This window comes from Leopardus geoffroyi, chromosome A1 (assembly GCF_018350155.1).
Source record: "Leopardus geoffroyi isolate Oge1 chromosome A1, O.geoffroyi_Oge1_pat1.0, whole genome shotgun sequence".
Lineage (NCBI taxonomy): Eukaryota > Metazoa > Chordata > Mammalia > Carnivora > Felidae > Leopardus > Leopardus geoffroyi.
Window position 1 is genome coordinate 17,354,458 of NC_059326.1, and position 23,976 is coordinate 17,378,433.

The 23,976-nt window shown below is 41.3% G+C and overlaps 1 protein-coding gene across 2 annotated transcripts in view; it reads left to right on the forward strand.

Moving 5' to 3' along the window:
- The window catches only part of FREM2 (FRAS1 related extracellular matrix 2), a 168,884-nt gene extending 147,554 nt beyond the window's left edge, over positions 1 to 21,330 (forward strand). Inside the window, exons 16-24 of one of the 2 annotated variants that reach the window (XM_045474818.1) lie at positions 1,005 to 1,336; positions 10,203 to 10,395; positions 12,317 to 12,421; positions 13,835 to 13,962; positions 14,316 to 14,450; positions 15,706 to 15,832; positions 16,691 to 16,878; positions 17,087 to 17,233; positions 18,970 to 21,330. In XM_045474818.1, the coding sequence (XP_045330774.1) occupies positions 1,005 to 1,336; positions 10,203 to 10,395; positions 12,317 to 12,421; positions 13,835 to 13,962; positions 14,316 to 14,450; positions 15,706 to 15,832; positions 16,691 to 16,878; positions 17,087 to 17,233; positions 18,970 to 19,482 (1,868 nt within the window). In that variant the 3' untranslated portion in view covers positions 19,483 to 21,330. Of the gene's footprint in view, positions 1 to 1,004; positions 1,337 to 10,202; positions 10,396 to 12,316; positions 12,422 to 13,834; positions 13,963 to 14,315; positions 14,451 to 15,705; positions 15,833 to 16,690; positions 16,879 to 17,086; positions 17,234 to 18,245; positions 18,473 to 18,969 lie in introns of those variants that run through there. The other variant, XM_045474824.1, reaches the window with a different exon arrangement.
- Positions 21,331 to 23,976: the final 2,646 nt, after the last annotated feature.

Consider the following 23,976-nt stretch of genomic DNA (forward strand, 5'->3'; position numbering starts at 1 on the left):
GGAGGGGCAGAGAGAGAGGGACACACAGAATCGGAAACAGGCTCCAGGCTCTGAGCCATCAGCCCAGAGCCTGACGCGGGGCTCGAACTCACGGACCGCGAGATCGTGACCTGGCTGAAGTCGGACGCTTAACCGACTGCGCCACCTAGGCACCCCCTCGGCCTGTATTTTATAGGGGTAGTTTTAAACTTGGTCTCAGAACATCCCTAAAAACTATTTAGGATCTCAAAGACTTCCTGTTTTTATGAGTTATGTCTGTAAATATGGCCTAGATTTAAAATTAAAATTAAGGAGTTATTTTCATTCAGTGAAAAATAACAAATCCATTACATATTAGCATGAAAAACATACTTTTAACAAAAATAACTATAATTGGGGCACTTGCGTGGCTCGGTCGGTTGAGTGTCCAACTTTAAGCTCAGGTCATGATCTCGCGGTGCATGAGTTTGGGCCCCGCGTCAGGCTCTGTGCTGACAACTCGGAGCCTGGAGCCCGCTTCAGATCCTGTGTCTCCCTCTCTCTCTGTTCCTCCCCTACTCATGCTCCGTGTCTCTCTCTCTCTCTCTCTCTCTCCCTCAAAAATAAAGATTAAAAGAAATAAAAACAAAAAAACTATCATTTATAAATCAAAAAATTTATTGGTTTTCTTATACTTTTAAAATATATTTAATGTCTGGCTTAATGAAAGACAGCTGAATTCTTTTATCTACTTCTGCATTCAATCTGTGGCAATGTGTGATGACCTGTACCCTCTGAAGAAGTCCACGGTACACTAGTGAGAGAATAATGGTGGGAAAGTCAAATAATGCCTTAGAATCATTATGAGAATAGTTTTAGTATCACAGATCTCCTGAAAAATTCCAGGGGACATCTGGGACACCACATTGAGAGTAATCACTGCCATACAGTATTTTATAACACTTGTCTTCTGGAGGATGAAGAAATGACAAGTGTTCTAAGCCCTTTGCTGGTGACAATGGCATCATGATTACGTTTCCTCGCAGGCATGCTCCCTGTGATCTCCACTAAAGAGCTTTCCAACTTCGAGCTCACCCTCAGTCCTGACGGCTCAAGAGTTGGAAACCACCAGTGCTCCAATCTTCTGGACTATACTGAAGTGAAGACCCACCATGGTTTCTTGACTGATGCTACAAAAAATCCAGAAATAATTGGAGAGACGCATCCTTACCAGTACAGCTCGTCTATCAGAGGTTCCAGTACCTTACGCTTCTATCGAAACCTGAACCTGGAGGCCTGCTTATGGGAGTTTGTTAGCTACTATGACATGTCAGAACTTCTGACTGACTGTGGAGGCACCATCGGGACGGATGGACAGGTATGGAATTTGAACATCTGAGCTTCGGTCACTGGAAAAGCCAGTTGGTTCTGTCCAAGTATACAGATTTGGACTAAAGCCCACCTCCAGGCTTCCATCTTGGTGGTAGTTCATTAGGCACAAGAGGCACTGGCATGACTGGTGTGAAAATTCACGTCTGCTTCTGGAATCATTATCATTGTCTTTGTATCAAAAGGTCACTGTATAATTATTGCCATAAAGTCCACATCTCTTCTGATATTATTAAATTCCAAGTACTAATTTCTTTTCAAAGTATACATTATCATTTATTGTGTATACATACAGATGTCTGTAATGTATCATAAACCATCTAAGATGAGGATTTTCAATCCTCTGGTGAGTTCAGTTTTTCTTCTTCCTTATTTTCTTCCTGCACCTTCTATCTTTCTGTCCTTTATCCCATCTTCTCCTGCCTAGTTTTCAAATCCCCTTTGCCTCCCAGTCTGCTTCATTTCTCCATCACTAACATAGTCAAAAGCATTTGTACTACAGTCTTATTGTTATTCCTCCTCTGTGTTTACTGACTCCTCTTCATACTACGTAGACATTTGCACATAAAATACACAACACACACACACACACACACACACAAAATCCCTACCCTCATCATCATGAACAAAGTCGTTGTCAAAATGATAAAGAAGCAAGATCTCCGTTGGCAGTTATGATAGAGAATCTAAAATATGTTGAGTGTAGTTTAGAAGTGTAATGAGTGTTTGAACTAAAAGCCATGTTCTGCCCTACCTGGACTAAACAAAGAGTTTATATAAGCAGGCTTACACATTAAAGTGTTCAATGGTACCCCGTATGTATCACGTCTTCAAGACTTTGCCAGGGTGAGGCCGGATTTTGACCGATCTATATCCCTGTGGTGTTAAAGTATAAAACATGTAGTAGCATTAGAAATGTGAATGACAACAGAGTATCAGTTTAACCTGAGGCGAAGCTGTGAAACCTGACATAGTCAGCTAGTGTTGATGTGGAATGGGCAGTCATTGATTACATCTGGGGACTACTGGACTCCCAGGTAATGAGACGTTATCTCCATCTCCTCTGAAAGCAGCAAAATATTCAGAAACTTGCAAGGATTAGTAAAAATTCACGAAACACCAACAGGAAGACAGTACGGAATGCTGGAAAGAGCATGGATATTAGAAACTAGCACATGTAGGGGCGCCTGGGTGGCGCAGTCAGTTAAGCGTCCGACTTCAGCCAGGTCACGATCTCGCGGTCCGTGAGTTCGAGCCCCGCGTCAGGCTCTGGGCTGATGGCTCAGAGCCTGGAGCCTGTTTCCGATTCTATGTCTCCCTCTCTCTCTGCCCCTCCCCCGTTCATGCTCTGTCTCTCTCTGTCCCAAAAATAAATAAACGTTGAAAAAAAAAAATTTAGAAACTAGCACATGTAGACCTAAATTTGGCTCTGAGGTTTTCTAGCTTTGTGTCCCTGGGTGAGTTACTTAAGCCCTCGGAAGTGTTACCTCTTCAGGTCCCTCTTCCCCAGTGTATCTTTGCCACCAGAAAGAAACATGAAAGAAAAAAGTCTTCCCCCAGAATAAAAATCAAGGCTCATATTAACAAATCTACGTCAGCCTTTTCCTTTATAGGTCAAATATCCCTGGTTCCTTCAGCTGGGACTCACAGAACTTGTTTCCAATCCATTATTCAATCATTCCGGTTTTCTTTCTCATTGCTCTTCTCTCAGGATCTTGCATAAGTCACAGGATCTATCAGCATAGACAAAATTAGATATATAATAGGATTACATTTTAGTTCCAGTTCTTTGTTATCATTCACTCAGTACCATGGAGCTTTTCTATGGGTCTCACCTAGGCTATAGTTTATTTTCACCCTCAAGAATGTTTTCCATCTTTTCTGCAAAGTGGCAGCATTTTTTGATCCTTTATATCTGCAACCCAGACAGCCTTCTCTAGTGAAAACCTTGCACTTGCCCGCTGAAGTCCTATCCTATTACATCTGCCCACTTCTTCAGTGTCTCAAGGGCATTATTTTTTTTTAATATTTATTTATTTTAGAGAGAGAGCACAAGCAGGGGAGGGGCAGAGAGAGGGAGACACAGAATCCAAAGTAGGCTCCAGACTCTGGCTGTCAGCACAAAACCCAACGCAGAACTGTGAGATCATGACCTGAAGTCATACGCTTCGCCCCAAGGCCATTTTGAATGCAAATTCTGTCCCTCTAATGTGTTCATGTCTCTAGCCAAATCTTACCATAAAATGCTTAGCTAAATTGACTATACTTTGCTGTGTGTGTGTGTGTGTGTGTGTGTGTGTGTTTAAATCACAGTTCCTCTATTTAATTTTTTAACTTCAGTGCTTTTTCCTTCCTATCACCACTGCCAGGCAGAAAAGTCACTGCCCTGCTTCTGTAGTTCAGCTGTCAGCGGTTCTGCTCCGTTAGGTGAAAGCTAGCAACCGGAGGCTGATGTTAAGATTAACCTGCCTCCAAGACTTCTGGTACCTAACACTAGGAATAGAAGAATTATCTCATCCAATCCTTAACTGGTTTGCATTACCTTCCTAAGATGCCCAGATGCGTATAGGAGTTTCTTCTTAGAAGCTTTGTTTTTGTTTTTGGTTTTTTTTGCTTTAGAATTGTTGAAAATAAATCTAATAGTATCACCATCACAATCAACATAAATAGAGATGACCAGATTCAGTATAAATCATTGAAATTTTAGGATCCTGTTATAAAATTTTAAAAGCCTCAATATAAACTAAACATTAATACAATCTAATAAGACATGTTGATCACTCTCTTAGAGTGGAGCTCAGAGATGTTCATCTCCATTTCCCCTACTTTCTTCCTTAGGCTTAAACTTTTACTTCTCCCCACCTCCCCCCAACACACACATTACTTAAATATAGGTGAGGAAGAGGAAAATATAAAGTAGAAGAAACATAGTAGCTCTTTGAGATATTTCCCTAATTTTCCCCATTACTTTTGAGTTCTGGAGAAAAAGAGAAAATACCTAATGATTGTACTAACGATAACAATAATGATAATAATAGCAATAGCTAACAATTATTTAATGTCTACTCTGTGCCCACCATTCTTCTAAATAATATTTCCACAAATTCTGTCCTCACATTATGAAACAAATATGAATTTTTCCCCCTTATTAGAGATAAGAAGGCTGAAGCAAAGAGAATTCAAATAATGGCCCAAATTCAATTCACTTGTAAACCTGTGCTCTTAACCACATCATGATTCTTATCTGGACATTTAATGGAGTGAATTAAATGCCATTTGATTGGGTGAATGACAGGAATGGATGTGGTCCCAGATATAATTGCAAAAAAGGCAAATGTACTTCTCTGTGCTTGGGACCAAAATGCTCCCCAACCGTGGTCATGAGAATGCATGCCAGTTATGTCTATGCCCCCTGCTGATAAAGTTATACAAATCCAAAACTTAGCTCACAACTGTGAGATCATGACCTGAGCCAAAATCAAGAGTTGGATGCTTAACTGCCTAAGCCACCTAGGCACCCCTCTAAAATTATATTTAATGAGATATTTTACTTTTTTTTGCTGCTGTCTTTGAAGTCTGGTGTGTATTTTGCATGCACAACACATCTCAATTCTGACTAGACTCATTTTGAATGGTCAGTAGCCACACATGGCTAGTGGTTACCGTATTGGGAAGCACTGATTAAACTATTTACCCAAGGTCTTTTTTTTCATTTTTAAAGTTTATTCATTTATTTTTGAGAGAGATAGAGACAGTGTGAGTGGAGGAGGGGCAGAGAGAGAGAGAGAGAGAGAGAGAGAGAGAGAGAGAATCCCAAGCAGGGTCCACACCATCAGCACAGAGCCCAATGCGGGGCTCAAACTCACAAAACCATGAGATCATGACCTGAGCCAAAACCGAGAGTCTGACACTTGACTGACTGAGCCACCCGGGCTCCCCTACCCAAGGTCTTTTAATTAAACCACACAGGTTGAAAACAATGATCATTTAAAAATATTTTACAATCTTATATCTACCCACCTTTATGTGGGATATGTGGTTTGTGCTTATTTCAAAGATTAAAAATTGAACTAGAATTGTTAGAATGTTATCTGACTACCACTAGTATGGATTTCCCACGGATTGAAATTTCTTTCTATTGCTCCTTTTGTTACCAGAAATATGTCTACATCATCAGGATGGTGGTGTTTGTGAATGTGTAAAGAAGGCTCATCGATCTCAATAGCTTAAAGTCTCAATAAAGCATGTACTTAGCTACCCAGGGGAGATCATTGTTTTAACAAGTTAGAATCTTTAGCCAAGGGATTAGTAGTATTAGCAGTCTACACATCCAGGAACACTTGGAAGAAAGAGGCCTAGGCTTGTGTCCACATACAAGACTTTCTGAAGTCTTATGAGATCAGAGATGCATAAGGGAGACCCTGGAATGAGGTAGGGTCAATACTGGTCCACAGATTCCTTAGTATTTAGGATAACTTTATGGGATATTTACAATGATAGAATTAGAAATTAACTAAATGACCAATAATAGAATAGTTATGATTACCCACAAGGTAAAAATATTATATAGCCATCAAAAGTCATGTATCTGAAGAATTTTCCTTGTCATGAGAAAATGCTAACAACATTAAGTTAAAAAGCAATATACAAGGTAGTATAAATGATATTACATTGCTGTTATTAAAAATGTGTGTGTATATTGGAGAGAACTAGAAAATTTGGCTATGCACAATGATAACAGACTAATGAACAAGATTTTTCTTTTTAGATGCCTTTAGTTTCCCAGCTTTCCACAGAACTAACATTACTCTCACTTAAAAAAAAAAAAACAAAGAAACCATGAGGTGCCTGGGTGGCTCACATGGTTAAGCATCCAACTCTTGGTTTTGATTCAGGTCATGATCTCATGGTCATTGAGATCGAGCCCCGTGTTGGGCTCTGTACTGACAGCGTGAGCCTGCTTGGAATTCTCTCTCTCCCTCTGCCTCTCCCCACTGCCCCCCTGCCATGTACACACACATACTCTCTATCTTAAATAAATAAATAAATAAATAAATAAATAAATAAATTTTTATTGACTACATATTAAAATGTAATATATTTGATATACTGGACTAAGTAAACTATTCTTAAAGTTAGTTTAGCATGTTTCTCTTTACTTTTTTTCTTAATGTTTATTTTTGAGAGAGAGAGAGACAGAGTGTGAGCAGGGGAGGGGCAGAGAGAGTGGGAGACACGGAATCCAAAGCAGGCTCCAGGCTCTGAGCTGTCAGTTCAGAGCCCTATGTGGGGCTTGAATTCACGAACCGTGAGATCATGACCTGGGCCAAAGTCGGATGCTTAACCCACTGGGCCACCCAGGTGCCCCTCCCTTTACTTTTTGAAGTATGGCTACTAGAAAATTTTAAATTACATGTGTGGCTCACATTATATTTTTATTGAATAGTGCTGGTCTGGATACTTGAATGTTCGTGCTGATTGTGCTGAATAATCTTGGGCAAGCCAATTGACTTCTTCATGGCTTAATTTCAACACATGTAGAATATAGTCTTGCTTGAGTAAAAGGTGCAAAAGAACAAAGTAAACCTAGGTAGGTTTTGTTAATACAATATATACTGCCAACTTCTTTTTTTTTTTTTACGTTTATTTATTTTTGAGACAGAGAGAGACAGAGCATGAACGGGGGAGGGTCAGAGAGAGAGGGAGACACAGAATCGGAAGCAGGCTCCAGGCTCTGAGCTGTCAGCACAGAGCCCGACACGGGGCTCGAACTCCCGGACCGCGAGATCATGACCTGAGCCGAAGTCGGTCGCCCAACCGACTGAGCCACCCAGGTGCCCCTATACTGCCAACTTCTATAAGAAGCAGTGCGTATATATACTGCCTACTTCAATAAGGCAATATGTAAGTTGGATGGCTTAAGCTGTATGCCCCAATAAGTGAAGATTTTTTTTTTTATTTAAGTTTGTTTATTTAATTTTTTGTTTGAGAGAGTGTGTGCGTGCAGGGGAGAGGCAGAGAGAAAAAGAGAGAGAATCCCAAGCATGCTCTGTGCCATCAGTGCAGAGCCCAATATGGGTCTCGAACCCACCACAAACCATGAGATCATGACTTGAGCTGAAATCAAGAGTCAGGTGTTTAACCGACTGAGTCACCCAGGCACCCCCCAGATAAGTGAACAATTAAATCTACTGTGATTTCCCTCAACTCTAGTTCCCACCTTAGACAACATTCGGAGTATAATTTTTCTTTTAGAGTATTCATCTTCTTTCCTGTTACTTCCCTCTCCTACCCATCTGACATGGCCCAGCAGAAATTCCTTTGTCCCTTCAGCTGACAATACCTCCCCAAATATATACTTGCTGCCCATTATTAGCCACTTAGTAGTGGTAGTGGAAATTGATATCTGTGTTACCTTTTCCAGAGAATTTGCATTTTATATTTTCCCTTCAAATATGGAAGTTAAAGTATCATTTCATTTTGTTGAAAAAACTCAAAACATCCGGAAGGACCCATAAACTCCTATGTCATGTCACAGTTGCTTGAAGACCATGTACCAGATATATTTCTTCTAATATAAATAAACACCTTAAAAAGCCCTGTCATACAGGCAGAAAGAAAATTAAGTACTCATTAAGATGACGTCCAGAAGTTAAATTGACCCCATTGCCTTCTTCAGTTTTTCTGGAATGAACAGGAGGTGACGTGGGTGATTGACATTGTTCCATTGGCTCCACTTACCCCAGACAGCTGTTCTAAGCGGACACAGAAGACCTGGCCGTGATGAGCAAGAAAAGGCAGTCAGATGCTGATTCCATGTCCAGAAATGGCCAAACTCTTAAGTTACCACAAGAACCAATGAAAGAAAATAAAATTAGAGAGCTTTGTGCCAAGTAACTTATTCGTAGGAATGAATGCTAGTAGTTCTCTCCAGGATAGTAACATTTGATACATAACATTGGCAAAAATGATTAGCACCTAGAAAGTTTAATTGGAAACTCATGCCTAAAGCCTAATTTTTAAAAGTTTATTAAAATCACAGGATGAAATATTAATCTTAATTTCCAGGGGAATATACATTGACTTAATCACTCTCCTTTACACCGAGTATTAAAATTGCACTACAAGATCCAGTTCTCATTAACTGCAATGATACCGACACTTCACAAAAATAATCTCAAAGGACTTTGGTTGCAAGGCCCCCCTTCTGCAGGCCGGGCTAGCAGATGATGGGGAATGCTAGCCACTACACAGCTAGGAATCAAATCATTTGCTTGGATGATGGTTTCCTTTTTACATGTTTTTGCTGGCAATTCACATCATCATTTTTGTGATTTAAGGAGTTTATTTTTTAGTCTATGATAAAGTGATAAATTACTGCTCTCATAATTCATATTATTCACCAACACATGTCTATGATCCCTGTTGCCATTCATTGTGGAAGGAGAATTAGAGTGGTACCAGAAAGCCCAGCTGGAACTTCTCAAGAGTATGATCTGACTTAAGTCTGTTTCCTCTTGTGTAGAAGAGGATATTTGCCCAGCTATTCTGCAAAGCTGTTTTGAGACTGAAGTATGATAACGTTGGTTAGGTGATCTTAGGACCACCCTCAGCTTTGTTTGGAATGTGATGAGGTGTGATAGAGTAGAAAAGCGCAGGTCAAAGGCTGGGCTCCAGTAATGGCAGGGGCCACTGAGGAGGCTTAAAGAATTCTGTGAGAAATTCATTTCTTTGAGCCTTAACTTTCCTCTCTCTCTTTTTCTATGCATCATCTATCGATCCATCCATCCAATGACTCATCCATCCATCCATCCAAGCATCTATCCATCCAACCATCCACACATACATATAAATATAATTATGAGGGAGATTAAAAGTATTAAATGGCTTTTATTGTGAACCTAGGGGCTCAATAAATAAATACTAGTTTATCCTATATTAGTCCTAGCCCACCTGCAAAATACCTGAAGAAGGAAAGTGTAAAATTCCAAGCAGTTCACTTCATTTCAACCAATTATTTTTGAGACATATTAAGTGTTACATGTCATTACTAAACATATTTGCTTCTAGGTCTTTCCTGCTTTATTTTATCTTCCTTTATGTAGTAATTTAATAGTATCTTACAGCAGTATTATTCATAATAACTCAAAACAGGAAGTAACCTAGATGACCGTCAACTGATGAACAGCTAAATATGTGTGGCTTATGCGTAAAATGGTAGGCTATTCAGAAATAAAAGTATTGACATGTGCAGCAACATGGATGCACCTTGGAAACATAAGTGAAAGAAACCTGTCACAAAAGATCGCATGTTGTTATGATTCCATTTATATGAAAAGTCCAGGATTGACAAATACATAGAGACAGAAAATAGGGCTAGTGCTGCCAGAGATTTGGAGGAGGAGGGGATAAAAGAATGACTTCTAATGGGTTTGGGATTCCCTTTGGAGGTGATGAAAATGTCCTAAAATTGTGTTGAAAATTCCACCTCTCCCTGAATATATTAAATACTGTGGGTTTGTCCACTTTAATAGGTGAATTACATGGTGTGTGTACTGTATCTTAATAAAGCTGTTACAAAACAGAAAAGACTGTGCAGGCATAATATGCTCAAAACAATGGAATTCACCTTCAAGATTTCTGCCGCATATCCTTTGTTGCAAAGGAAGGTACTGTAGTAACAACTATTTAATTGCTCCATAATTAAGTGAGGGGACAGTAGTGTAAATGTTGTCACTTCCTTTCCTCAGTGGCTACTAAAAATCTTTAGCTGAGTGGAGACAACAGCTTGTACAAAATTAGGCTCCTCTAATTAACCCCGAATCATGATGATAGGTACAATTTTATTGTTTCAGGTCCTAAATCTAGTACAGTCCTATGTGACCCTTCGAGTGCCTCTGTATGTTTCCTACGTGTTCCATTCTCCTGTTGGGGTAGGAGGCTGGCAACATTTTGACTTGAAGTCAGAGCTCCGTCTGACTTTTGTGTATGACACTGCCATCTTGTGGAATGATGGAATCGGCAGCCCACCAGAAGCGGAACTCCAAGGTGGGTTAATAATTTGGAAAACTTGTTTTCTTACCCATCTGAATTACTTAAGAGGAATTTTTACTCTAGCTTAAACTAATGGAAGTGACCTTCAATATACTTTATATTAAATATTTTAAGATTATTTCGTCATGGAAAAACTAAATCATATCAATCCTCCAAATTTTGCATAATATGTGCCTGCTAAATATAACATATATATTTCATGGATATTTAATCCTTACAGTTCATTTTACAGTCAACATGTTTCCTAGATTCTAGAAAATGCATAGAGGAAGTTCCAGTTGAACATAAGAAATGGCACCTCTTGGCTCAGAGAGTGCCTGGGTGGCTCAGTTGTTTACGTGTCTGACTCTTGATCTCAACTCAGGTCTTGATCTCAGGGTTGTAAGTTCAAGCCCTTGTTGGGCTCCATGTGGGGCATGGAGAAGAGAGAAAGAAAGAAAGAAAGAAAGAAAGAAAGAAAGAAAGAAAGAAAAGAAAGAAAGATGGAGGGAGGGAGGGAGGAAGAGAGGGGAAGGAAGGAAGGAAGGAAGGAAGGAAGGAAGGAAGGAAGGAAGGGAGGAAGGGAGGAAGGAGAGATATCTTGGATCCTCGTTCTGGCTCCACAACTAACTAGCTGTGTGATCTTGAACATACTCCTTAAACTTTGTGGCACTCAGTTTCTTCTGAAAGATAAGCTAGACTTCCAGTAGTCTTTTTATTTTAAAATTCTATTATTCTATGATATTTTAGCTGAATGTTTTGGAACAGTGTAGTGAGTACAACTACCTCCTGAGCCCATAAGCATCTGCAAATCTTTGTTTCAGTCTCCACGTCAGAAGTATAATTCAAAGTCCGCAAGCATAAAGCTAATTATCTATTAGTAGGATGAGTACTGTTTCTTTTCAGGCCCATGCTGCTATTCTGGTTCCATGCTTATCTGAGCATCATGCCTGCATTACTTACTATGAGCCAGGAGGAAAATACTATTTGACAGTGCATCAAAATTTGCTATCTTAAGCACAGTAAAATCGCCTTAAAGCTATGTGATAGGTAATATGTGCACCCTGAGTGGTCATTCCAGATTATTTTACATTTTCATGTTTTAATTCTGTATTTTGCCTTAGAAAATGTATATTTAAGTACATTTTAATGTGGATCCATGCAAGGGTTCTCAAGGATTACATGAGGATCTCATGTTTCCTTCTTTCCTTTTAGAAAAAAAAAATTTTAATGTTTTTATTTTATCTTTGAGAGAGAGAGAGAGAGACAGTGTGAGCCAGGGAGGGGCAGAGAGAGGAGACACAGAATCTGAAGTAGGCTCCGGGTTTCTGAGCTGTCGGCACAGAGCCTGATGCAGGCCTCGAACTCAAGGACCATGAGATCATGACCTAAGCCGAAGTCTCAGTACCTGGAACAAACGACCTCAACCGACTGAGCCACCCAGGAGTTTCCTTCTTCTGTCTGGAACCAACTTTGGTCACACTGCTAACAGTCTTGGAAAAGCTCCGGAGTTTTTATTAAGCCCGTAAAATTCGGAATCATTCTGGAGAACACAAACCCACTTCTGTGTCCAAATCTTCAACATTTCACAATTTTACTGTGTCCCTCAATTTACAGCTTCATTTATGTAGACTAATGCTTTTAGGGGGGGAAAAATCTTGGTCTATCATAGTCAATCTGTATATTTCATAGTGACCTCTCTCACGTTCCCTGATTCTATTTTGCCTCCCTTCTAGACATCTTTTCTTGTCAGAAAACAAAACAAAACAAAACAAAATACTTTTGTGTCTCTTATCGCTCAGAATTCTTCCGATAGCACCCCTTGGCTAGAATGTTTAAAGATGAGACCGTTCTGACTTCAAATTTGGAAGAAATCCTGCCCATCAGAAGTCCCAGGTCACCCATATTTCCATTCTTGCGCACTCTCCCCATGTAGGTTCTCTCTATCCCACCAGCATGCGCATCGGCGAAGAGGGGCGCTTGGTCGTGAACTTCAAGACGGAGGCTCAGTTCCACGGCTTGTTTGTACTCTCCCACCCGGGTAAGCCCTGTAATCCACTAACAGCCATGCCCTAGACAGCAGGATACAGATTTCCCACACCCACAAGTGCCGTGTTTCAGCATGCTTCCGCGGGAGGTCTGAAACCCTCCTTTCAAATGAATTATCACTGTGACTTACCTGCAGGGTGCCTGAGAATTGCTCCGCTCCCTCTCATCAGCTGCATAGTCATCATTATGTACGTAGATTTTTGGAGAAAACGCAAAAGGGTTAAAGTAAATTTAAAAGAAAATTCTGAGTTCATTTTTGGTGGAGTCTGCCTTGGATAAAGAGCCTAGCAACAACAACCCCCTTCTCTGGTTCAATTCTGTTGTATGAGAAGTGGAATTTTAGGTCGTTTGTTCGGCGAGCCTTCTCCGTTCACAATTATTTTCTAGACACTGTAAGAAACCTTTGTAACAGAGGCAGAAGTGGCACTTCAGGGTGATACTTACATTTCAGACATGGTAACTAATTATCTTTAATAAGGATTGGCTATGTCATTTTACTAACTGTGACAGCAGATTGTGGTTTGAATATCAACGAGGAGGCAGTCACTGAAGTCTTATGTCCAGGCCTTTTTTTTTTTTTTTTTTTATAAAGGACATTTCATTAGACATCTTTTTTTATTTGATTCTCCATATCACTAAATTGGTTTTGCGTATTGTCCCTTTGACAACTGTTGTCAGATTGGAAGGGGAAAATAGTTCACTTACTGTCTTCTCCTTCCTTCCTTTTTCTGGGTTTGAGCTCTAAACAAAGGAGAGAATAGGGCTGAAATTCAGAAGAGAAAGAGGGTTCATTGTAGTTTTATGAGACTGAGCCGCAAGAAAAACAGACCCAAAAAGGCTCATTTTGCTTTATTATAATGGACAGTTCTGGAAAATAAAATTTCTTGGTCTTTACAGGTCCCTTCCACATGTCTACCTTTCTAATAAACTGAATCTTTGTTTAGACACAATTACAGACAATCTAAGTAAAATTAGATTCCACTTATAAATTGGGTTTTCCCGGCTGTGTGGATGCTAATAGACGAAAACTCAGCTCATAGCCCCGGTGCACAATAAATGCATTCACATCAGCTTTTATTGCCCTGCTGCCTCTCCCTGGAAAGTAGCCCTGAACTGTTGGAGCACAGTTATCTGCACAAGTATCTCTTGATAGAATTATAAAGTGGAAAAAGGCACTGAATTAGGAATCAGAGGGCACACATCCCAGCTGTGTGATCTTGGGAGAGTCACCATAATCAGTCTCAGCCCGGTTTCTCGGGGACAAAATGAGGACAATTATACCAACACTGTGACTTTGAAGGCTGGGTGTTAAAAGCAAGCAATGTACGATAAGTTACTTTGAAAGCTCTAATGTGTTATGTACTCTTTTAACTACTATACCATTATTATAATGGCACTTTTCTAGCATCCTTCACGAGCTCAATGATCATGTCGGCTGACCATCCAGGCCTGACCTTTTCCCTGCGCCTCATAAGGAGTGAACCCACCTATAACCAGCCAGTACAGCAATGGAGCTTTGTCTCTGACTTTGCCGTAAGTGACTCCGGCTCTTACTTAAGTTTGCTTTTCTGCTGCCTTTGATTACACCTCAGATTCTTTTTTTTTTTTTTTTTTTAATGTAGTTTATTGTCAAGTTGGCTAACATACAGTGTGTACAGCGTGCTCTTGGTTTGGGGGGTAGATTCCCATGGTTCGTCGCTTCCATACAGTACCCGGTGCTCATCCCAACGAGTGCCTTCCTCAATGCCCGTCACCCATTTTCCCCTCTCCCCTGCACCACCCCCCCATCAACCCTGTTTGTTCTCTGTATTTAAGAATCTCTTACGGTTGGCCTCCACCTCAGATTCTTACATGAAGCACATAAACGTCCTCTCTTCTCCTCAAAGGTGCGTGACTATTCGGGGACCTACACCGTAAAGCTGCTGCCGTGCACCATTCCATCGAATCAAGAGTACCGCCTGCCAGTCACCTGCAACCCCAGAGAGCCTGTCACCTTTGACCTTGACATACGGTTCCAACAGGTGTGCCTTTTGGAGTTATTTTCCCCTGACTTACAGAATCCCATTTTATTAAGGTCACGGTCTTCTCGGTAAAAATAAATAAATAAATTCACCCAATGACTTTAATTCTCACATGCTGAGAAAAAAGGAAGTCAGACAAGAAGGAAGCAAGAAAGGAAGGAAAGAGGAAAGAACTGCCCTTTATCTGGCATTGGTTCAGGATATGCAACTCAGAGTTGAAGAGTATGCAAGGGTTGGGGCACCTGGGTGGCTCAGTCGGTTGAGCATCCGACTTCAGCTCAGGTCATGATTTCACCGTTTGTGAGTTCAAGACCCACTTCAGGCTCTGGACTGACAGATTGGGGTCTGCTTCTAATTCTCTGTCTCCCTCTCTCTCTGCCCCTCCCCCACTCGCACAAGCTTTCCCTCTCTCTCTCTCTTTCTCTCTCTCTTTCAAAAATAAATAAACATCGGGGCGCCTGGGTGGCGCAGTCGGTTAAGTGTCCGACTTCAGCCAGGTCACGATCTCGCCGTCCGTGAGTTCGAGCCCCGTGTCGGGCTCTGGGCTGATGGCTCAGAGCCTGGAGCCTGTTTCCGATTCTGTGTCTCCCTCTCTCTCTGCCCCTCCCCCATTCATGCTCTGTCTCTCTCTGTCCCACAAATAAATAAACGTTGGAAAAAAAAAATTAAAAATAAATAAACATTAAAATTTTTAAAAAAGTATAGAAGGGGTTTTTTTGTTTGTTTTTTGTTTTTGTTTTTCTTATGTGATCTTGTCTCCTCCTGGAGTTTGCTGCCTTGAGGTCTGAGAATTTTCCCAAGAGTTCTTCTACACTTCTTTATCTTATTCTTGATCTTCAAGGGAAGTAAATATCCTATAGTTCATGCCACCTCAAAGGGCCTAACTGCCATTATATATTAAAAGACAGGTGATGGCACTTTTTGTCCAAGAACTTCTATTAAGAGCTGGCCTTCCACTGACCTTGATATATCCTGTTACACCAATGGAAAAGAACTCAAGCAGTGCTATTTAGTCCCAGCCAAAAAATTTCACTTCACCAGGTCTGCCTTCTCAAGAAAGACAGAACCAGTGTTGTAATTACCTTCATTAGTTTGGTTGGGTGTGAAAATCGCAGTGCAGGCTTTAGGACTCCGCAGGTCCATGTACACAGCTGTGTGCATGCGTGTGTGTGTGTGTGTGTGTGTGTGAATAATGTATTTATGCACCACCAGAACAATCAACAACACGTAAAAGGGCTTTTACGCTTGGTTTCAGGTCAGCGACCCGGTAGCAGCTGAGTTTAGCTTGAACACCCAAATGTACCTGCTCTCCAAGAAGAGTCTCTGGTTGTCTGATGGATCCATGGGATTTGGGCAAGAGAGTGATGTCGCCTTTGCAGAAGGTATCATTTCACAAGGGGGACACCTGCTCTGTTTGCCATTGCATCTGTTGGGCTTTGCTCTCCTGGGGTCATGTTTGAGAGGGGAAATTGTAACCCCTGCTATGGTTATGAGAATATCACTGGGTCTTTGCCACTCTGACAGGGATGGGGTAGGGCCACTGAAATTGTATGTGTGTTATTGGACGGTTTTTCTTCTGGGGAAATAAAGAATTTATTTCTATGTCCCTTACCTAAGTGACTTTTGGAACAAATCTAGGTTTGCTTTCTTCAGTCTTTTCTCAAGGTGCGTAGACTCAAATCCTACAGCTACTTGAGATTATAAATGCCTCATGGGCAAGGGTTATAGCTGTCTTGTTCAGTGATGTCTTTCTAACACCTAGCAAAATGCCTAACACGCATGGCAGGAGTTCAGTACTAGCTGTGAAAAAGATGATTGAATACCAGGGAATTTCCCTAAACTCTCTTTCAAAATCAAATAAAGCTAACCCAGCTTTTTATCGATATTTCTTTTTTATAGACTTTATTAGTCTGCGTCTTGGCAAGTAATTTGTTTATCTAAAGCAGGCTTTAGCCACAGTGGAATATTATGAATATTAAACCATAGGCCAAGCCTGGAGGTTCTTCCTGCTACCGGCCGAGCACGGAAGGGTCAATAAATCTTCAGTCACATGTAGTCAGTTCTCAAAGTGGTGTTAGCCTGGGAGCGTGTGAGATCCTGAAGGTCTTCCAATATTCGATGCCAGATTAGGAAAAGAAGGAAATACCCTCTGGTGGCATTTCTGTCACAAATTATTTGCAGTGTCACATAGACACATTTTACCATGTAACAGAAATAACATTGCCACGTCTCTGTTTCAGGTGATATAATTTATGGTCGAGTCATGGTAGATCCTGTCCAGAATCTAGGTGATTCCTTTTACTGCAGCATTGAGAAGGTGTTCCTGTGCACTGGAGCTGATGGCTATGTTCCCAAATATAGTCCCACGAATGCAGAATATGGCTGCTTAGCTGATTCTCCTTCGCTCCTGTATAGATTTAAAATTGTGGTAAGTGCTTTGACCCAAACAATGAACTAGGTAGACACTCAAAGTCAAGTGTTTTTGCCTGATGTTTAAAAACAATAGCATCTTTTCAAATGAAACCAAATGCTGACATTTTATACTTATACTTGCACAAAACTAAACGAAAGAAACACTCTGTACTTGCAAAAGTTGTCATTAGCTACAGCACTCCTCATTCTCTTGTTGCTTAAAGGACAAAGCTCAGCCAGAGACACAAGCCACCAGTTTTGGAAATGTCCTGTTTAATGCCAGACTAGCGGTGGATGACCCTGAAGCTGTTCTCTTAGTGAATCAGCCTGGATCCGATGGGTTTAAAGTCGACTCAACAGCACTCTTTCAGGTGGGCCAGTAACAAGCCACTTACAACAGTTCCACGAGGACATTCAGGTTACTTAATATCAGAATGCCCCAGATGTCTTCTGTTAAATGGCAGTGACAGTAATGTTGCAGAAGTCATAGTAACATTGAATTAGGTAAGGTAGGTAAGCCTCACAGGACCATATTGAGCATATGGTGAGCATTCTGTAAACTCTCATTGTTATTTTTATTAATGCCTCAACATTGCTTTAGGTCCATGTGTAAAGAAGACCCTCATTCAGCCCAGAATATAAACCTAAGTCTGATGGTTGGGAACTCTGCTTTTCTTCTTCAAAACTTCCTTCCTGTCGACTTTCCATGACCATCTTTATTAGAGTGATCTTGTATGAAACGCTGGATTCCAAAAAACAAGTGGGCGCTGCTCATAAATCTCCACTCCCAAAGACTTTATAAACTAGGACAGGATGTCCTAACCTAGAGGTAGATGGTAAAGAGACCCACATGACCGTAACACTGAGCAGACAATTGAGAAAAACTCAGAGATGTGTTCCCACTGTGAATCCTTGGGGGAGCAAGTACACCTTTTAGGAAATTTACTGAAAATTGTCCAGACAAGATGGGCTGCAGAAACACATTATCTTTATTCAACCCTAAAGGAAGAATCTTAAGGAAGTATATTTGTTGCTCTGATACTTTTTTAAAATTATTTTTACTGTTAACACTCAAAGCATTTGACCCCTTCTAAATCCTGAAAGTTTCGGGGTGCCTGGGTGGCTCAGTCGGTTAAGCCTCCGACTTTGGCTCAGGTCATGATCTCGAGGTCTGTGAGTTCGAGCCCTGCGTCAGGCTCTGTGCTCAGAGCCTGGAGCCTGTTTCAGATTCTGTGTCTCCCTCTCTCTGAACCTCCCCTGTTCATGCTCTGTCTCTCCCTGTCTCAAAAATAAATAAAACGTTAAAAAAATTTTTTTTTAATAAATAAATAAATAAATCCTGAAAGTTTCAAAAAACCATCAGAAAATCCCTTCTTTTCACAGGCCCTGGAAAAGCAGAAAAACTGACCTCTTCTACGGTCTTGTGTGTAAATATGCAGCAAGACAAATCGGACACGAGTCCTGAGGGTCAGAAGGTCTGAGTTCTAGTCCTGCCTCTGCCACTAACTAGTTGAGGGACACGAGCAAGTTACTGCTGTGCATTCTTGTTTACTCATTGTTGAGATGAATAAGTTAAGCTGTGTGATATTTAAAGCGCTTTACAGCTCTGACGTTCAATGGCTACAAGTCACAGATGACCAAATACTTACCAGCACACCCTCCCTCAAGAGTTGCACAAAATATTTGAGAGTGCTCTACACAAAGCCTTGTACGTACTATACGTGCAAAAATAGTCAGTAGATTCCAGGGTGCCTGGGTGGCTCAGTCAGATAAACATCTGACTTCAGCTCAGGTCATGATCTCACGGTTCGTGGGTTCAAGCCCCACGTCGGGCTCTGTGCTGACAGCTCAGAGCCTGGAGACTGCTTGGGATTCTATGCCTCCCTCCCTCTCTCTCTCTGTCCCTCCCCTGCTTGCATTCATCAGATCTCTCTCTCTCTCTCAAGAATAAATAAACATTAAAAAAATTTTTTTGAAATAGTAGATTCCTTTTGCAGACTAAAGTCTATTATCAGTTATTGTCTCTGCCATTAACTTCTCTTGCAATAGTCATGCAGTAGGTTGGTATGGTATTTAATTTTCTAACAAACAGAGCTGTGTTTTCTAGGTGGCTCTGGGCCGAGAGTGGTACATACACACCATCTACACAGTAAGATCGAGAGACAACGCCAATCGAGGTATTGGCAAAAGAAGCGTGGAGTACCAGCACCACTCTTTGGTGAGTTCAGGGAAGCCACAGGCAGGTACCAAAGGCCGGAAGAAGAGGGAGATGAGGAGCCCACCCCCGCTGGCCTGGGAAATAGGTGCTGAAAACAACCGGGGAACAAACATCCAGCACGTCGCCCTGGACCGCACCAGCAAGAAGCAGATCCCCCGCGGGAGAGTTCCTCCTGATGGCGTCCTCCCCCGGGAGCTCAACCATCCCAGCTCTGAGGTCAGCCTGGTCACGGTGGTGGGAGGCGTCGCCGTGGGGTTACTCACCCTCTGCCTTGCCGCCATCACAGTGACGATGTGCACGAGCAAGAAGGGCGCCCGGAGAAAGGACGCCCTGAAGGGCTCGGGCAGCAGCAAGCCCATGATGCCCCCACACAGCCACCACAACGACAGCTCGGAGGTTTGATGACCACGGGTGGATTCAGCCTTTTCCTCAAGTGCCTCGGAAAGATGATAGAAACCCAAATGCTTCCGTAAACAGCAGAGCTTTGGGGACTTCTGCTACGAAGCTGCTCAGAGGACCTGACCAGACTACTGAACTTGGATTTGAATTCTGTCTACTCTTTCATGCGTCACAGAACAAATTCAGACCGCAGACCGCATCTTTCTTCTTGCCCAAAAGGCAACATACGCAGAGCCAGCGATGGACCGCCAGGGATGTACTTCACATTTAGGCATTTTCTCCACACAGTGGAGACAAATCTATTCAAAGGTGCTACAGACTCCCTCAGAAGTTTAAGAGGAGTCTATTGTTGCTATGTTAGTCTGAACCTTGAAGGTGCAATCATCACATCATTTATTCACTGCCTAACAGTTTATTACTAGGACGGTTTAATTGCTAGTCTGAAAGGATGATAAACACACTGTTTATTATGACAAGTTTTCTAACAGGCGAAGACGGCACAGAAGTATGACCAGGGATAGCTCAACCCATAATTCACCTCTTCTACTACATGGGAGGGAATGGAAGGAAAGAGAGAGGGAAGTAACTGACTAGTCTGGATTTGAATTATGGTGTCCTTGTTTTATTTGCTTATTTAATTTTAAATTAAACCAAAGAATATGTTCCACCTGGAAGAGATTGTTGAAGAAAGACTTTGCTGTTATATAGTGAGAAGTAGTCGAGTTCTTGCATGGTAGTATACCTAATTGGTGCTCAGCATTTGTGGGAAATGAGAGGGTTGGTGGCGTTTGGATGATGAAGAAATGCTATAGCGTTAGATTTGCATTTATAAGACAATGTTCTCTAAGAACTGAGCCTAGATATTTGCAGTATTGAACCCACAGATGATAATGAAAAATATCATTACAGGTGGTGGAGGGAGAAAGTGATATTTATTAGCATAACGTGTTTAACCGAAGTGCCTCTATACACATTTTATAGAACATTTTGCCAGATGACACCTGAGGGTAACCCTCAGAGTAGCACAATCACATAACAATGTCCAGAACTCGAACTGGCCATAGGACATTTCATTAACTTGCTAATCAGCATCTGGTCTAAACCAGGGGACTCTCTGCCACTGTCATCCCAGAGGTGGTCTTGGAGGTGCCTTCTTCTTCTTTGATCCAGGAGGAGAGTAGCATTCTGTGACATCTGCAATTCAGGGAGCTGATGCAGTGCGATCCCTGAGTATCTGAAAATGTAATGCTTAACACCGCTTACAGTGTTAAAAACCAAGAAACATAGGGAGCTTGCTTGGCAAGGCTCCTGTCGCCTTTCTGGAAAAAAAAAAATGTGCTTTTACCAAATGGCAGAGATTTCGGTTGGAAAGGGAAGGAAAATGTCAGTGGTCTAATGACCAATCTTCCAAAAGCTGGTAAATATATTTCAAGCAAAAAGAAAGTCGGGAGAAAAAGAACCGTGCCTAAAGACTAACCAACCTTCAAATGTCGCCTGGAATCCCCTTTCACTTGCATCCATAGCCTGGCCACACTGGACATCTAGTGGAATGGATCTTACCTGGTGTCTGTGAGCACCAACCATCTCTTTATTGGAAAGAAAAAAAAAGAATCTACACTGGTGCTGAGAAAGAGAGGTGAAAAGTGTCTGATACTCGCCTCTCTTCTTTTGGGCAGCTCTGCACTTGACATTCAAAGTCTTTCAAAGAACATGGTGGACCGTAGTCCCCTTCCATTGGGGAATTTACAAACATCACCTATTACTCAAAGGTGTCCCTCCACCCTGGGACTTACATAAAGTACTGGATGGCCCAGGAGTTCAGTTGTCAAATAAACATCAGTGCTTTCTTAATTGTCCCCTTTCCTTTTGCTTCGCATTCTGGCAGATGCTTGGCAGATGCTTCAGTTACCTCGTAACTAGTATAGGCATAAGCATGAATGACGCAGCTTCCAATGTGTGGACTTCTCATGACTTAGCATGGGGTTCAATTCACTTAGTGAGAGCAAGTACCCTCAGTTGACCTTATGCTACTTTGGTAGCTTGGGTGCTTCAGAGCCTACCGTGCAGTCTTGGGCGTCTCTGTCACTGAGTGTAGTAATTAGCGAAGCATCGTTACAACATGTCTGTTTTGAGCCCTTGGGCCACACTGGCTTTGTACCAAACTTCACTCCACAATTAAGTTTTTCTAGTGAGATTGCCATATACAAATTGGAGAGTTTATAAAATACAGAACATGTCCATCCTTTCCTAGTAAAGAAGTTTCTTCCTCTCCACCCATTTCCTTCTCTCTTTCTCTCCCTTTCTGTCTTCTTCTTTTCCTTCCTCCCCTTGAAAACAGAGAGTCTGAGGGAAATAGGCAGATACAGCTTTCTTAAGTATAAAGTGTTTGGATTTCGGCATCATTTCTTTTATATCTATTCACTTAATATGTGATTTAATATACATTAATCATAAAAACTCTTTTTAGTGGAAGAAAGAATCAGGCAAAATGCTTTATTGGTCAATAAAGCAGACGCTTTTTTTCAATATTTTGTTTTTAGAGAATTATGCTTTTATTATCAGATCCAATTACATAAAATAACTTCCCATAGACAACAGGATGTAGCTCTAATAGCTCCTTAGATGCTCAGTAGCTTCTGACCCTAATTAAAACAAGATTTTCTTGATGTTGCATAGTAAACCCAAAACACAAATATATATATATAGAGAGAGAGAGAGAGAGAGAGAGCGCCTTAGTAGCTCCCCTAGCATATGAACAATGAAGCATTAAAATACGTAATTATGTTTTAATCATGGTTTTACTTATTCCAGTTCATTCCCTCTGTTCACATTTACTAAATGCTTTCCTAGAATTAGCCACTTTGAGAGATTACACAGAAACCAAGGTATCCTCCCTGCTCTCAGGCAGGTTATGCTCAAATGTGGCATTTCTCTTAGACTAAAGGAATCAAGATTTACATTAGGTCCTCCCCTGGACCAAGAACACACCAGGCATATCTGTGAACCACAATTTAAAAATCTCTCCAGAGCGCTGACAGTGGCTCTAATCTTTTTCACCTGAAAGAACCCCACATGTTATAGATCATTCTGATTGTGGATCTCATGCAAAATGTTTCAGATCAATAATTTAATGGAATTGCCCTTCAGAAATCTACACAGAGAGGGGCGCCTGGGTGGCGCAGTCGGTTAAGCGTCCGTCTTCAGCCAGGTCACGATCTCACTGTCCGTGAGTTCGAGCCCCGCATCGGGCTCTGGGCTGATGGCTCAGAGCCTGGAGCCTGTTTCCGATTCTGTGTCTCCCTCTCTCTCTGCCCCTCCCCCGTTCATGCTCTGTCTCTCTCTGTCCCAAAAAAAATAAATAAACGTTGAAAAAGAAATCTACACAGAGAAGATACGTTGCAGGGATGTGGATAGCCCTGTATATCCTTTTCCTCTGAATGGAAGACATGCCTACTTTATTCCAAGAATGGGATATAACGCATAAACTCTTGTTCCAGACCGTGAACATCCCCAATACCTCCTGAAGTGCACCCTCCCACAAGCCTCCACAATGTTTGAATAGTATGAGTAAAGGTCAACTGAAATTCTGCCATGCTACTGCATAGCATTTGTGATAAGAAGGACGGATTCTAGGCTCCATACGAAGAGATTTAGTTCTATAAGCAGCAAACAACTTCTTTATCAAGTCCTCTTACCTCTAAGTCTTTCCCAGGGAACCGACTCCAAGGTCCATTTTAAAAATGGAAATGGAGGGGCGCCTGGGTGGCTCAGTCGGTTAAGCGTCTGACTTCAGCTCAGGTCATGATCTCATGGCTTGTGGGTTCGTGCCCCACGGCGGGCTCTGTGTTGACAGCTCAGAGCCTTGAGCCTGCTTCAGATCCTGTGTCTCCCTCCATCTCTGCCCCTCCCCCGCTCATGCTCCGTCTCTCTTTCAAAAATAATTAAACGTTAAAAGAAATAATAATAAAAAGAAATAAAAATAAAAATGGAAATGGACCCGTATGAGAATCATGGAGTCTTTCCTCGTACAAATTGGTGCTAAGGGTTAAAATAGTCCTAGATTGAGAAATAATAAAGAATAATAATAAAGATTGAGAAATAATAAAGAATAAAAAAATTCTGCAATAAGAGCAGAATGTAATGACGTTTAGATTTTTGAAGTTGGAAATTTGATTTCTGCTACTCTTTTGAAAATATCTATTTAGTTTTGGCTGAGAAACCAATTTAGTCCTTTAAAAAGAAAAAGAAGAAAATATCTTTAAAGATGCAAATGTTTTACAAATTTGAAATTTACATAATTGTATTCATTTGAAAACAAGTGAGCTATGATTCTTTGAACAGCTTTCATCTCTTGTAGCCATGATAGCAATAACAAAAGGAAGAAAACAGGTGTCTTTACTAACCCTAGGGCAAACGATGAATAGGGCTTAAATGTTCAATCAGTCCCACTGCGATGCCTCAGAAATGTGCGAGTTGGCAGGAAACTATAAATACTAC